This window comes from Chiloscyllium plagiosum, unplaced genomic scaffold (genome assembly GCF_037043375.1).
Source record: "Chiloscyllium plagiosum isolate Xiang-an unplaced genomic scaffold, Cpla_swu_hap1 HiC_scaffold_12, whole genome shotgun sequence".
Lineage (NCBI taxonomy): Eukaryota > Metazoa > Chordata > Chondrichthyes > Orectolobiformes > Hemiscylliidae > Chiloscyllium > Chiloscyllium plagiosum.
Window position 1 is genome coordinate 85,600,087 of NW_028270150.1, and position 14,094 is coordinate 85,614,180.

Genomic DNA, 14,094 nt, shown 5'->3' on the forward strand with positions numbered 1-14,094 from the left:
AAAGTTAGATTCTCAAGTGATATTTAACAATAGGTGCCATGTTGGCTCAGATAATGCATTGAAGGTGTGAGGTGCCCTGTGTGAGGCTGTTTGTGCCCCACTGTTCAGACCGATTCTATTTTAAAAAAGTGACTTACATAATCTTCCATGGATTCGTGTAGTTTTTGAGCAAAATAAAATTTAATTCTGCAAGTATAAATTCATCCCTCAAACATTTGTGTGCGCCTCTGAGGGGGTTATGAGTGTCTGAGAGAGTGGGTGTATGTATGAGTAAAGGGGTATAGGGGTATAAGTCTGAGAGGGCACGTGTGTGGCAGTGTACATGTGAGCGTATGAGAAAGAGCTTGTGTGTGAGAGTGTATGGGTCTGTAAGTGTGTGCGTGCAGTGCAGTGGGATCACCTGTTGTGTGACATGAACCCAAGGTCCCAGTTGGGTCAAACGAAATGACTCCAGCCCACTCAACATTAAAGGAACAGTCAACTGTCAGCTGGATTTCAACCGAAGTAGCTATCTTCAGAATTTCTCATCCTTCTAAGTAGACCTCCAATTCTAATTTGTGGAATGGTAGTGTTTACTAGTAGGCTACCTCAAAGTTGACAAGAGCCGAGCAAATCCTTGATAGATTTGGATCTTCTTAGTTTTTGGACTCGGTGATTTGGGCTGGGCATATCGATGATTGGTCTGTTTTTCAAGTAAGGATTGGTAAAAAAGCAGCTTTCAAAGAGTGGATGCTGCAAGATTGGCCAAGAAATACCTTAGAGCTGCTTCAGATCAGTCAGTGTTGCCATTACTACAACAGTTATGTTTACAATGCCACTGACGATCCCTTTCCAGTTTTGGAATTGAATGATCGTTTATTTCCTCACATTCATTAACAGGATGTAGCCAGCATTTACTGCTCATGACTTACTATCTTAGAAATGGTGCTGTTGTTTTGTAGGCCATTTCAAAGTGCAATCAGCTACATATGGCCTCGAGAGTCACATAGGCCAAACTGGATAATAGATTTCCTTCCCTAAAGGACATGTGTGAACTGAAATTAGTGAAATTGAATTTAAGTTCTGTTGCTGCCTTAAGAAATCTCAAGTTGATGCTTCTGATCAATAGTCCAGGCATTTGATTCATTAGTTCAGTAAAACAGCCACTTTACCACAGTCTTGTGGAATTTGCAGAATCATGCCATCAGTCACAAACAGATCTGCAGTCAACGTTCCACCCCGCCCTGTACAAAGATACCATTGTGTTGCAATTAGTATTGTCTCCAGCTCATTCTAGGTTCCCAGATGGGATATCTATAATATAATTAGCATTATGTAGATGTGCTATGCTAGAAATTAATTGATTTTTTTTTCCAGTTGAATAGCTGCATAACTAGCCAATTTATGCAGCATTATTGGCTTACCATGGGGACCACTGATCCAGAACCTAAGGGTCTGTAGGAGCTGACAGGTTCCACTCCATCAGTGACCAGAAGTATCAGAATCATGGGCGGTTGGGGTGGTGAGCTGAGGCCATGTAGGGATGTGAAAACCTGCGTAAGAACCTTAAATTTAAGCTGTTGGACCAGAACTAATGTCAATGAGAGTGATAGATGACCTGGACTTGGTGAATGAAGACGCATAAGCGGAAATTAGTGAGCTCTCATTAATGGAAGGTAAACAATGGGATGTTGGAATGTTCCAGTATACTGTGGAAATAATAAAGTCTAAGAAAAATGGCCTGGATGATAGTTTTGGTAACAGATGAACTGAGGTTAGGTAAAGTCGAAGCAATTTGGAAACTATGAAATTTGGAACTATGTAATAAATGTGATGGAGTGGATATATGATCCAAAGCTTCGATTCAACTTCAGAAAGTTACCTGGGCTAGGGAAATTTCTGTTCAACCTGTACTGGATGTCAACAAGCAGTACATCAACCTAAAAGTCTGTGGACTATTCGAGAGACATCCAGTAAGGTAGAACTGGGGTCATAAGGGCCCATTCTGAAATTGTTTTCAGTTAATGTTGCAGGGCTCTCGGCCTTTTTGGTAATGTGGCAGGGTGAAAATGTGACTGAGGAAACCCTAACAGAGTTTCAGTTAAAATGGGCATGGGTTTGGGGAGGTGACATTATATTCAAGAACGTTGATGAGGAAAAGGAGGTTGGAGATAGTGAGGTTGTCTTAAAGGACAGAAGAGTCAAAGATGTACAACGTGGAAACATACTGTGGTCCAACTTTGCCAAGCCAACCAGATATCCTAAATTAATCTAGTCCCATTTGCCAACATTTGGCCCATATCCCTGTAAATGCTTCCTATTTGTATTCCCATCCCAATGCATTTTAAATGTAATTGTACCAACCTTCTCCACTTCCTTTTGGCAGCTCGTTCCATCCATGCACTACCCTCTGCATGAAAAAGTTGTCCCTTAGGTCCTTTTAAAATCTTTGCCCTTTCACCTTTAAACATATGCCCTCTAGTTTTGGACTCCCCTACACTGGGGAAAAAGAACTTGGCTATTTACCCTCTCCATGACCCTCATGATTTTATCAGCGTCTATATGGTCATGCCATTGTCTCTGATGTTCCAGGGAAAATAGCTCCAGCCTTTTCAGCTTTTACCTGTTGTTCAAACCCTCTAACCCTGGCAATATGTTTAAATCTTTTCTGAGCCCCCTCAGGTTCCATCAACCTCTTTCCTATAGCAGGGAGACCAGAGTAGAGGATAGTTTCTTTTTGGGTTGATTGCGTAGTCTGAATGTATTTTGCTACTTGGCATTTGAGCTCTATAATTCCTTACTGATCATTTCGAACTATGCACCAAATAGGAGGGTCAGTGCAGTGAGTCAGCCTAATGAAAATAGCATAGGAATGAAGTGACATTGATCCTGATTCTGAAGATAGCCTGTATTTGTTTTATTTTACTTCTAGTGCATCTGCAGTCTTGTGGATGCCTTTTCATTTTGGCCAATTCTATCCGAAATGAACAACTTTTGGAAATGTCATCTTAAGTATATGCTTTTGCATGTACTTAAGCTGTGTGAATTTTGAGTAACACTTCCTCTAGACAATACTGAACTGATGAAGGGCTTTTGCCCGAAACGTCTCTTTCGCTGCTTGTTGGATGCTGCCTGAACTGCTGTGCTCTTCCAGCACCACTGATCCAGAATACTGAACTGCTGTCCAGGAAAATAATAGGGCTAACTGGTCTTTGAAAAGTATACTGTTGCAGTTTTTCCAGGAATTGTATTGGGCAGCAAGCTTGGATGTACTTAGTGAGTGCAAGTCCCCAAAACAGCCATAGTTTACACATTTTCTGTGTCTAAGGTGATTAATCTGGGGAGTGAGCACCCCTTGGTAATGTGCAGCATTCCTTATGTCTCTCCAGAAGTGGTTGGGGGTTGTATTGATGTCTTAGCTGTACATGTGCCCTGACTTCTCATGAACCTATTTAATAAGCATTCCTCCCTCACTAGTTCACAGCTTTCCATGCTACAGATGGAGTTTGTTGTAAGGAGCTTGTGCCTTCTTAGATTTCCCAGTCCTTGTAAATGAATGTGTGGTGATTGACCTTGTTCAGGAGGTTGCTCCAAAAAGCACTGAGATGGAAAGCTGGCAGCAAGTAGATTGAACAGGTCATCATAAAGTGGTAGAGAAGTGCAGAGATTGAGCCCTGCAGTGGGCTATTGACAAGTTTTCTCAATGCATTTCACCATTGACCAAAGTGAACTAAATCTTCTGTTGCACAGGAATGTTTCAATGACTGGGTTGGAACAAATCTGGACATGTGTAGGAGCAGGCCAGTGCCATATTGTATCATAGGCACAGTGCCATTCAGTTGCTTATCTGTCATTTTCTTCTGGAAGCCATTTTGTGTCGGTGGTGAAATACCAGAACTTGATCACTTGCAGTGCCACTTAACAGAAATAGATTTGGTTGATATCTATTTCCAGAGCTGTGCATTGGAGGACAGATGCTTAAAGATCTTAAGACAAGCAGAAAGTAGTGAAATTAGTGAACATTGAGGTTTTGGAATTGCAATCATTTTTGGCTTGCCTCTGACCAGTTTAAGCAGTGGATTCTGGTGTAGAACAAGTCATCCAGGCAGGAGCATGAAGCTGGAGAATTCTGGTGTACTGTTGTCACATCCTCCTTTTCCACATTTTCGCCTCTTAATGCTTTCTGCAGTTATGTAGATTTGTAGGGTTTGTGACTATTGTGCTCTGCTTGTACCAGCCCCCTCTTTTTTCAGTTCATTACAGATTAATACTTGGGGGAAAAAAACCTCTGTCCTTATTACATGAAGCAGATGACTAGCAACTTGATTTGAGGAGACTGATAGACTCTTTACATCATGAGGATTTTGTGCTGTTCTCCAACTGGTTCAGGCTCCAGCCTTTCTGGTTGGAATCCTTAAAATTGAGCCCTGCTGTTATCTTGTGCCGTCTCAATGAGAGTCGGTTGTATCTGGGTAACCCAATGGTTTGTCCTCCCATCTGAGTGCTGCACAATACATCAGTGTGCATATCATAAATTGGTCACTAGTCATGAGAGACAGCTGTGCAAGGTTGTGTGGTTGGCATGACAGAAGCTCTTTTATAATTCTTCCACAGGTATATTATTGATCAGTATAGTTGTATTACGGGTTCCAAGATTTCACACTTTTTATTGACCAGCTGAGATGTATTGAATGGTTTGGTAGAACTGAGGGCATTGGTAGAAGGGTAGGTGGTACACTTCTTTGTAGGAAAGTTGGTTTCTGTGGGAGATTGTCAAAGAGTTGAGCAATCTAACGGCAACTCCAAAAAAAAAAGAAATAGTATGCAGGGGACAGTTAATTTCCCTGAAAGTTTAGAAAAGGGTGAGCTGACTGAAGTTGCCACACGCAAGGGGCAGACACCAATAAGGTTAAAAATGGCCTGAGAGCTTTGCTTTAGGTTCTGGAATGTAAAATGAGTCAGGAGGCGTCAGAGAGAAAGGAGTCCTTGCCCATCAGTCAGGTTTCTGGGAAAAGATTTGTGAGCCTTTTGAGTGAGGGATTCTATAAGATTTTGGCGAGTCAAACTGCGTTTGCAGATGGGGCCAGTGGTAGACTGGTGCAGGACAGTAAGAGGAAAGGAAAGGATTCTCAGGAGGTTAGCCTTTGGTAAAGTGGACCAGCTGATTGTGTTTAGCAGAGTTATTCCGTTGGGGGTACTAATGAGTATTGACATAATGCTGAACCCAAAAATGGCAAGGAAGGCCACTTGTAATCTTAAAAATCTTTTTTTTTTTGCAGACTTTGAGAAAGTTAATTTCAATGTTGGACATTGAAGCTAAAGTTTTTATTTGAAAATACACCTAGACAAAGTTAACGCAAGTAGGTTTGGTCACAAACGGTAATGAGTGGTCAGTCATGTTGGAAGGATTTGGATACCTTTCCGACTATGAAAAGGATGATAAAAGCTGCAGTTGGTCAAAGTTTGGAATAGTAAGCTGAGGGTATTTGTCTTGATTTGAATAGCAATGTTTCTGGACAATTAATGGTCTCACTTGAGTCACGAGATGACTTGTTGAGGTACGAAAGTAACTGTTTTTAGTCTGTTACATTAAGGTAATTTTTAAAAAAAAAAACGTTATTTGTCAAGCAGTTCAAGTCAAACCATGTCTTTGATTTTTCACGTGTCCTGGCCACAAAGGTTAAAGTACTATGATCAACAGGCTAGGTTTGGACACAAAACATGGTACTGTTGCACCCACAGGGTATGCTGTTGTGAATATAGAATTAATATGAATGACTTCTGGAAAAAGTCAGAATCACAGGGCATAGTTTTAAAGTCGGGAGCATGCACCATTATAAGTAAATTAGTTTGAATTTTGAGAAGTATGCTTTAATGTTTTTGTTTTTGGGAGTTGGGAGAAGAGTGAGGAAGAGGGACTTGTTTAACTGATATATTTTCAAAGAATGATGCATGATTGTGATTCTGAATAGTAGAGATGCCTAAGATTAATGGTGTCTGATAGAGATAGGTGGAGGAAAGAAAAATTATCCAGAATAACGTATTGAACTATTTTTGTATTGCCCAGAGGTCAGAAAGCAGAAAAGTGAACTGTAAGAGTGTGATGCCCAACAACTGGCACAGACTACTGTGGGAATGAGCGCTGAGGTCCCTCTTTCAGGAACGGAGCATTATCAATATTAGACACTCCTACGCTCCTCTAAATTGATTGTTTTATCCATGTCTTTTATGGGTTCAGCAAGTTGATTATGGATACTTATAATGTCACACTAATAATTCTCATTATTCTCTTACACAGGTTTAAAAAGCGAGTATTAATTGAAGAGCTGGAAGGAATTTTGGAAGAAATACAAAGTAAATCCAGTCGAGCAAATCATATCAATAACCGATAATGAATCCTGAGAAACCATGAGACTGGACTTTGTTGGTATTCTCTTTCAGCACCCAAGAAAGCCCCATTTGGACTCCCCTCAAGCTTATTTTTACTATACATTCACTGGTCTATGCTAAAATTTGTTTTAACTTTTCTTTGCACCGTTAAACTATCTGGACCTTGGCAAAAGGAGTCTTTTTTAAATCGTGCCATCTGATGGTGTATCTGCCACTTGGCTACTAAGATGTTTGTATAATACATTCAGCACACTGCGCAAGGGGCACTTCACTACCCTAGCAGATGACTTGTATGTAATTTTTACCTTCTAAAAGCCGCCATTTTGTAGCAACACATGCTTTCTTCATTAACCCTTGTTTTTGTGTTGAAGCAGCTTGCTTCAGTGATAAGTTAGATCATTTTGGCAAAAGATTGAACCATCTTCGATTTTGTTACGTTGGAATTGAAGGAAGAAATGCCTTTTGCATCCACTGACTTTTGAAATGTGTTTTTGTCTTGTCTTCAATTTATCACAGTTTCCTTCTAGCCTGGCTTAGCTTCCCCAGGTCAGCCCTTCCAGTCAATCCTTGGGAACTGGCCCTTGCCAAACCAACTGAATACTCAATATACGGACATTTGTCTTAAAGCTAAGATTTGTCGAGAGCAAATTATTTTTGAATGGAACACTGTGTGTTGTAAATGGCCATATTTTGAAAATTATTTAAAATGCTTTTGTTACAATTTCCTGCATTAAAAAGTCTATTTTACATTGACTTGTTTCATTGCATATGTAACTAGTTAATTGGACTGTAGGTGCCTTCTGGCCACAAGTGAAGTGACAGCTCTGCTGCATCGGATGCCAGATGTATAATTATTGACTATTTGTTGTCTTAACCATGTTATGACCCTTTACAGTGTGTACACACACAGCACCAGCTTCGGATTGAATTTCCATTTTACACAAGGCAGCCGATATGTTTTGAAGTGGAATGAATGGAGCAGGGATGATATTTGGGAGAAGTGTATGTAAAGTCTTGACCATTTAAAATTCCTGTGGCTCTATTATTTTACTACTGTTTCATGTTCAGGTGTCAAATGCTATTAACAAGTGCTGAAAAATCAGAAGTCATCTGACACTATATTGGTGTATGGGACTCGTCATCTCCTGTGTACATGTTAGCTGCATTCTTTAGTATCACAATGCTGTAGTTTAAATAAGGATGGCTGTACATGTATACAAACTCAGTCTGTCACTCCAAATTCATTTAACAAAAATTCTGCATCGTTAATGTATAATCACTCCAAGGTAGATTATTATTTGCTGTTCAAGTTGACAAGATATCTAGTTCATAAATAGAGGACTATAAATTTCTCCAAGGCCAGAAATCTTATTTATAAATTCAGACCAGGAGGAGTAAAACACTTGGAAATGTATTTACTCGAGAGGATCCATTACTCGGCCCATGAAAAGAATTCTTCCTGTAGAATTAAACGGACAATATTAATATTAATCATCTACATCTTTCGTATCAAAATCAAGTTTGTACAGATTGTTCAATTTGAATACGATGTACTGTATTAGTTTTAAGTATTTTGTTTTTGAACTGCAGTTACAAATGAGGAACTGTTTGCTTTAATTCTAGTCTATACGCAAGATGGAACTGATACAATTGCCAAAAACATGCAAGGAATTTTTATACCCCACCTACCCATTGTTTAGATATTAGCTGGAGGGTGGTAAGTAACTCAGGGGTCCATTTTTAAAGCTGTCATGGCTTTGGTCCAGATTATACTTACTCGTTCGGGGACTCCAGTTCAATCTGGAGAGCTGGGATTGTTCTCCGAGCAGAGAAGATTGAACAATTTTGATAATGGTGCTCAAAAGGAGGAGGTTTGGTTCAGTAGATAGGTGAAACATTTTCCACTAGCAGCGGGATACATAACCAGAGGAAGTAGATTTAAAACATTGAGCAAAATAATCAGGCCCATGAGAATTTTTGTTTTTACTTGGCATTCTAGATGCTAAAATCAGATTTAATTGTCATTTCCTAAAGGAAATTAGACTTTTCTAATAAAGAATGGAAGGTGAGAGTGAAACTAATTAAACTCTTGGTAAGAACCAGCACAGGGCTGACTGGTCTCTTCCTATGCTCTGTGATTCTAATACTGAGTTGAGGAGCAAAGTCTTGTCAAGATGGAACCTTAAAGACCTACAGATGAAAGATGATGGGTGGCATATGGTCTATTGTCATCAGCGGTAGTTGACTTAATGCTAAAGTGGTTTAAGCTAGAAAGGATAGCGAAGATGATTCTCGATAGGAGAGAGAGGGGAGGGTAGTTATCATGGGGGACTTCAACTATCCAAATATTGACTGGGATCACTACAGTACGAGTACTACAGATGGGTCAGTTTTTGTCCAATGTGTGCAGGAGGGCTTCCTGACAAAGTATGTAAACAGGCCTACAAGGGGCGAAGCCACTTTAGATTTAGTACTGGGTAACGAGCCTGGCCAGGTGTTAGATTTGGAAGTAGGTGAGCACTTTGGAGACAGCGAGCACAATCCTGTCAGGTTTACTTTAGTGATGGAAAGGGATAGGTGTACTCCACCGAGCAAGAGTTACAGCTGGGGGAAGGGAAATTACGATGCAATTAGGAAAGATTTAGGAAGCGTAGAATGGGGAAGGAAACTGCAGGGGATGAGCACATTAAAAATGTGGAGCTTATTCAAGGAAAAGCTAATGTGTGTCCTAGATAAGTATGTACCTGTCAGACAGGGAGGAAGATATAGAACCCATGAGCCGTGGTTTACTGAGGAAGTGGAATCCCTGGTCAAGAAGACGACAAAATGTTAGGACAAAATATGAAAACTCAGGGCGCTTGAGGGTTACAAGGAAGTCAGGAAAGACCTAAAAAGAGAGCTCAGAAGAGCCAGGAGGAGACATGAGAAGTTGTTGGCGGAGAGGATCAGGGTTAACCTGAAGGCTTTCCATAGTTATGTCAGGAATAAAAGAATAACGAGAGTTAAATTAGGGCCAATCAAGGATAATAGTGGGAAGTTGTGTGTGGAGTCAGAGGAGATAGGGGAAGCACTAAATAAATATTTTTCGACAGTGTTCACTATAGAAAATGAAAATGTTGGCGAAGAAGATAGAGATACTTGCATCTAGACTAGAGGAGATTAAGGTTCACAAGGAAGAGGTATTAGAAATACTGCAGTGTGTGAAAATAGACAAGTCCCCTGGGCCGGATGGGATCTATCCTGGGATCCTCTGGGGAGCAAGGGAAGTGATTGCTGAGCCTTTGGCATTGATCTTCAAATCATCAATTGTCTACAGGAATAGTGCCTGAGGATTGGAGGATAACAAATGTGGTTCCCTTGTTCAAAAAGGGTAGTAGAGACTACCCTGGTAATTACAGACCAGTGAGTCCCACTTCAGTTGTTGGTAAAGTGTTGGAAAAGGTTATAAGAGAAAGGATTTATAACCATCTAGAAAAGAATAATCTGATCAGGGACAGTCAGCACGGTTTTGTGAAGGGTAGGTCGTGCCTAATGAATCTTATTGACTTTTTTGACAAAGTGACCAAACAGGTAGATGAGAATAAACCGGTTGATGTGGTGTATATGGATTTCAGCAAGGCTTTTGATAAGGTTCCCCACAGTAGGCTATTATACAAAATGCGGAGGGATGGGATTGTGGGCGACATAGCAGTTTGGATCAGTAATTGGCTTGCTGAAAGAAAACCGAGGGTTGTAATTGATAGAACATGTTCATCTTGGTATCCAGTTACTAGCGGCGTACCGCAAGGGTCGGTGTTGGGTCCACTGCTGTTTGTCATTTTTATAAATGACCTGGATGAGGGCTGAGAAGGGTGGGTTAGTAAATTTGCGGACGACACTAGAAAGTGGAGTTGTGGATCGTGACGAAGGATGTAATAGGTTGCAGCGAGACATAGATAGGATGCAGAGCTGGGCTGAGAGTTGGCAAATGGAGTTTAATGTGGACAAGTGTGGGGTGATTAATCGGAATGCAAAGTACTGGGCTAACGGTAAGATTCTTGGGAGTGCAGATGAGCAGAGAGATCTCGGTGTCCATGTACACACACCCCTGAAAGTTGCCACCCAGGTTGACAGGGTTGTTAAGAAGGCATACAGTGTTTAGGCCTTTATTAATAGAGATTAAGTTCCGGAACCAGGAAGTTATGCTGCAGCTGTACAAAGCTCTGGTACGGCCACACTTGGAGTATTGTGTACAGTTCTGGTCACCGCATTATAAGCAGGATGTGGAAGATTTGGAAAGGGTGCAGAGGAGATTTACTAGGATGTTGTCTGGTATGGAAGGAATGTCTTATGAGGAAAGGCTGAGGGCCTTGAGGCTGTTCTCATTAGAAGGTTGAGAGGTGACTTAATAGAGACATACAAGATAATCAGAGGGTTAGATAGGTGGACAGGGAGAGCCTTTTTCCAAGTATGGGAACAGCAAACACGAGGGGACACAACTTTAAAGTGAGGGGTGATAGGTATAAGACAGATGTCAGAGGTAGTAAGGGTATGGAATGCTTTGCCTGCAACGGTAGTAGATTTGCCAAGTTTAAGTGCATTTAAGTCGTCATTGGACAGGCATATGGACGTACATGGAATGGTGTAGGTGGGATGGGCTTCAGATTAGTATGACAGGGTGGTGCAACATTGAGGGCCGAAGGGCCTGTACTGTGCTGTAAAGATAAAAAAAAATAAAAAAGATACATAGTCTGAAGTGACATGGCTGTGTTCATTTCTGTCCTACAGGTCCACCTGTAAAGCACGGAGCAGTGTTGCTGTGAGAATTAGCCATGTTATGTGCAGTGTTCTTGTCAGCACATGGATGAAAATCTAGCTTTCTGCATTTCTTGTCAACTTGAATGGGATTTTCTTCATCTCTACTTGAGCTGACTTGCTGAAACTCCCAAATGCGCCTTTGCTACCTCAACTTCATGGGCAGGTGTCCCATTTTGCAACTTCTCTGAACTTGAGCTTATCTAAAACTCCCATCCTAATCTGGACCAAGTCATTTTCACCCCATCACTCATGTTCTCTTTGACACAATCCTGACTCCTTCATACATACTTATCCTTTTGTTAATCTTGACACTTCCTAACTTCCGTAACTGCTTTGCATCTCTCCACCTGTAGCCTATGTTGCATCATTTTTCCCTTTGCCTTACAATCAACAATCATACCCTAAGCCACCTAAATCTTTTTGGCAAGATTGTCCTTGAGGAATCCTTCCTAAAGTCTCTCTTGACCAAGAGTTTACTTAGTCCTGCTATTTTCTGTTTATTTGGTTCAATATCCATTCTTGGCTGTGCCCTGACACATTCTTCTGCATTATAGATTTTTTGCATGAGGCTATAATTAGTGTAGATTTTTTTCCAGTGGCTGAGAATCAAGCACGTTCTATGGGAGATACTGTCAAATCTACCTACCCATTTTTGCAATTCACAGAATTACTGTGCGAAATGTGCAGTAATTTGATCTTGAGCTGTTATAACTGAAGATTAATTATATTACCGATGTATATCAATAGTGTAAATAAATTACCTGTGGTCTGCCGCAGGAGAAAGAAAAATGGCCTGTCAGCCTTAAAAGCCAGGGCTCGAGACCTTTTCAATAAAACCACAGCTAAAACAAAATTAAGTATACTTATTAAGATTATGGTCTGAACTGTGTCATTCAAAATGATTTGTGGAACATATTGATTAAATAATTTATAGGTTTGAATAATATTTAAACTTTTGTATTTCTTCTCCCACTACTTAAACTATTCCATCCCTGTACCCATCACTTGAATCTGAAGTTTTGTATGTGCACCCAGCCTCTAAGGCATCACTCTAGTGTTATTTCTGAAATTCAGGCTTCTGGGAAACACGTTTGGCTGCAATTACGATCCGCAAATTTTCTACACAAGTGAATTCTCTCTCTCGCAAAAGAAACCCAAGCACTTGCCTCATCTTGGTGTCTGCTGCACCCGCTGAGATTGCCTGAGTCTATTCTTTTATTTCTATGTAAATGCCCTTGTAGTTAGGTCTATGCTTGCTGCCTGAGAGTGGATTTATCCTTTATATCTCTCTTCAGACCTTTACACAACTTTCCTTTTGCTTCCTTGAAGGAATCTCATGTTCTATAATTTTCTGCCATGTGTTTTATTTCCCTTTATAAACTGAAGTGACATTGTACCCTAAACTTGACAAATTTTAAACATGGCAAAAGATCTTTGTCATATACAGGACAGATGAAGAAAAGATGGATTTGTGGTGATGTTGGATTTGTAGTCCAAATGCTGTGGTTAATTCTCTGGGCTACAAAGGTTCAAATTCTACCTCAAAAGCTAATCAATTTAAACTAAATTAATAAAATCTGGAATTGTAAACTAATGTTAGTGGTGATTATGAAACAACCACTTTGTTCACTAATGTCCTTTAGGGAAGGAAATCTATTGACCTTACTTGCTCTGGCCTGCATGTAACTCCAGAACCACGCAATATGTTTAACCACCTTTTTGAAATGGCTAGAACAAGCCACTGTGTTCAAGAGGAAGAGCAATGGGCAACACGTGCTGGTGTGCCAGCACTATCCAGTTTGAGGAGAGGGTTGCAAAAGTGGAAAACAAATTGCTCAATTTCTCTTCTCATAGTAACTGTCAGTTTTACTGTTTAAGGTAATAATTAGAACCCATTTAAATTTTCAGCACAGCCCGTATGTTCTCAAAAATATGCCAGGATTATTTTATGGCTTTACACAAACAGAAATGGTTGTCTGAATGCCCTTGTCCAGGGCAAAGAGCCCGTAAGGTCCTACAAACAGGAAAGGGGGGGCGGTGGAGGAAATGAGGGTCATGACTTGTTCTGCTGCTGTTCAGTACAATACTGAGAGATCTTCGTCTTTTACGGTCACCAGAAAGGCCAGATGTTTCAAGAACCGTCTGAGTATCAACACACACTTGGTGCTCTAGTGCCTGGAACGGAACTTGAGCTTTCTGACACAGACTAGAGTAAAATCCATGGTGATACATGGATTTAAGGTAAATTTGACATGCTAACCTTTTGACCAACACAATGTCTCTTGTCATCGGAGTGCTGTACCTGACATTTCAATGTCAAGGGAACTGGCTTGACCTAAAATTTTGTACATGTGAGCTAAAGATCTATATCACTGTTGAAGAAATTGTTCATGGTACTCTGGGAATGCTTCTTTGAAACAGTAAATACCTGTAGCAGCTGCTGCTTCGGTGCCATCCTCTGTTACTTCTATTTTTGCTTCATGGATAGCTTCAGAAACAAACAGCTTCTCCTGCTCTAAAATTGCGAAGCAGCACCGGTTACTACTGGAATCTCATTTTACATTTACTATTGGAACTAGAATTTTGGTTTCATTCACTGGTGTTAGCCAGAAAGAGGTTTGCTTTTGTTATTGTCGGAAAAGGAAAGTTAAAATGTCAGCAGCTAAATCGCTGAATGAGTTGAAGATTTTGACATGAGACCTAGACTGTTAGTATAGAATACGGTATTGAAAGAAGCCTTATTAAAATGTTGAGGCTTTAACCAATACACAATAACTTAGTCTGGCTTACCAGAAATTCCACTGAAGTCTGCTTTGGTAGGATCAAAAATGTCAGTGATTCCCAGAGTGGTCAGTACCGTCTTAAGGTTGAACTTACTTTGAACTTTAAATCTGGGGGACAGGAAACAGTCAGTTTCATGCTATTGTA

The 14,094-nt window shown here is 40.4% G+C and overlaps 2 protein-coding genes across 4 annotated transcripts in view; one reads left to right on the plus strand and one right to left on the minus strand.

Annotated features, from left to right (window-relative positions):
- Positions 1 to 7,118, plus strand: part of LOC122554966 (integrator complex subunit 6-like) — a 96,265-nt gene extending 89,147 nt beyond the window's left edge. Inside the window, exon 17 of the mRNA XM_043700434.2 lies at positions 6,278 to 7,118. Within this exon, the coding sequence (XP_043556369.2) occupies positions 6,278 to 6,371 (94 nt within the window). The 3' untranslated portion in view covers positions 6,372 to 7,118. The remainder of the gene's footprint in view (positions 1 to 6,277) is intronic.
- A 63-nt stretch (positions 7,119 to 7,181) lies between these two features.
- The window catches only part of serpine3 (serpin peptidase inhibitor, clade E (nexin, plasminogen activator inhibitor type 1), member 3), a 35,204-nt gene continuing 28,291 nt past the window's right edge, over positions 7,182 to 14,094 (minus strand). The window contains exons 6-9 of one of the 3 annotated variants that reach the window (XM_043700438.2): positions 13,957 to 14,057; positions 13,595 to 13,681; positions 11,928 to 12,008; positions 7,187 to 7,828 (exon numbers count right to left, since the gene is read on the minus strand). In XM_043700438.2, coding sequence (XP_043556373.2) covers positions 7,785 to 7,828; positions 11,928 to 12,008; positions 13,595 to 13,681; positions 13,957 to 14,057 — 313 coding nt within the window. In that variant the 3' untranslated portion in view covers positions 7,187 to 7,784. Of the gene's footprint in view, positions 7,829 to 11,927; positions 12,009 to 13,594; positions 13,682 to 13,956; positions 14,058 to 14,094 lie in introns of all 3 variants that reach the window. The other 2 variants (XM_043700439.2, XM_087993005.1) reach the window with 2 other exon arrangements.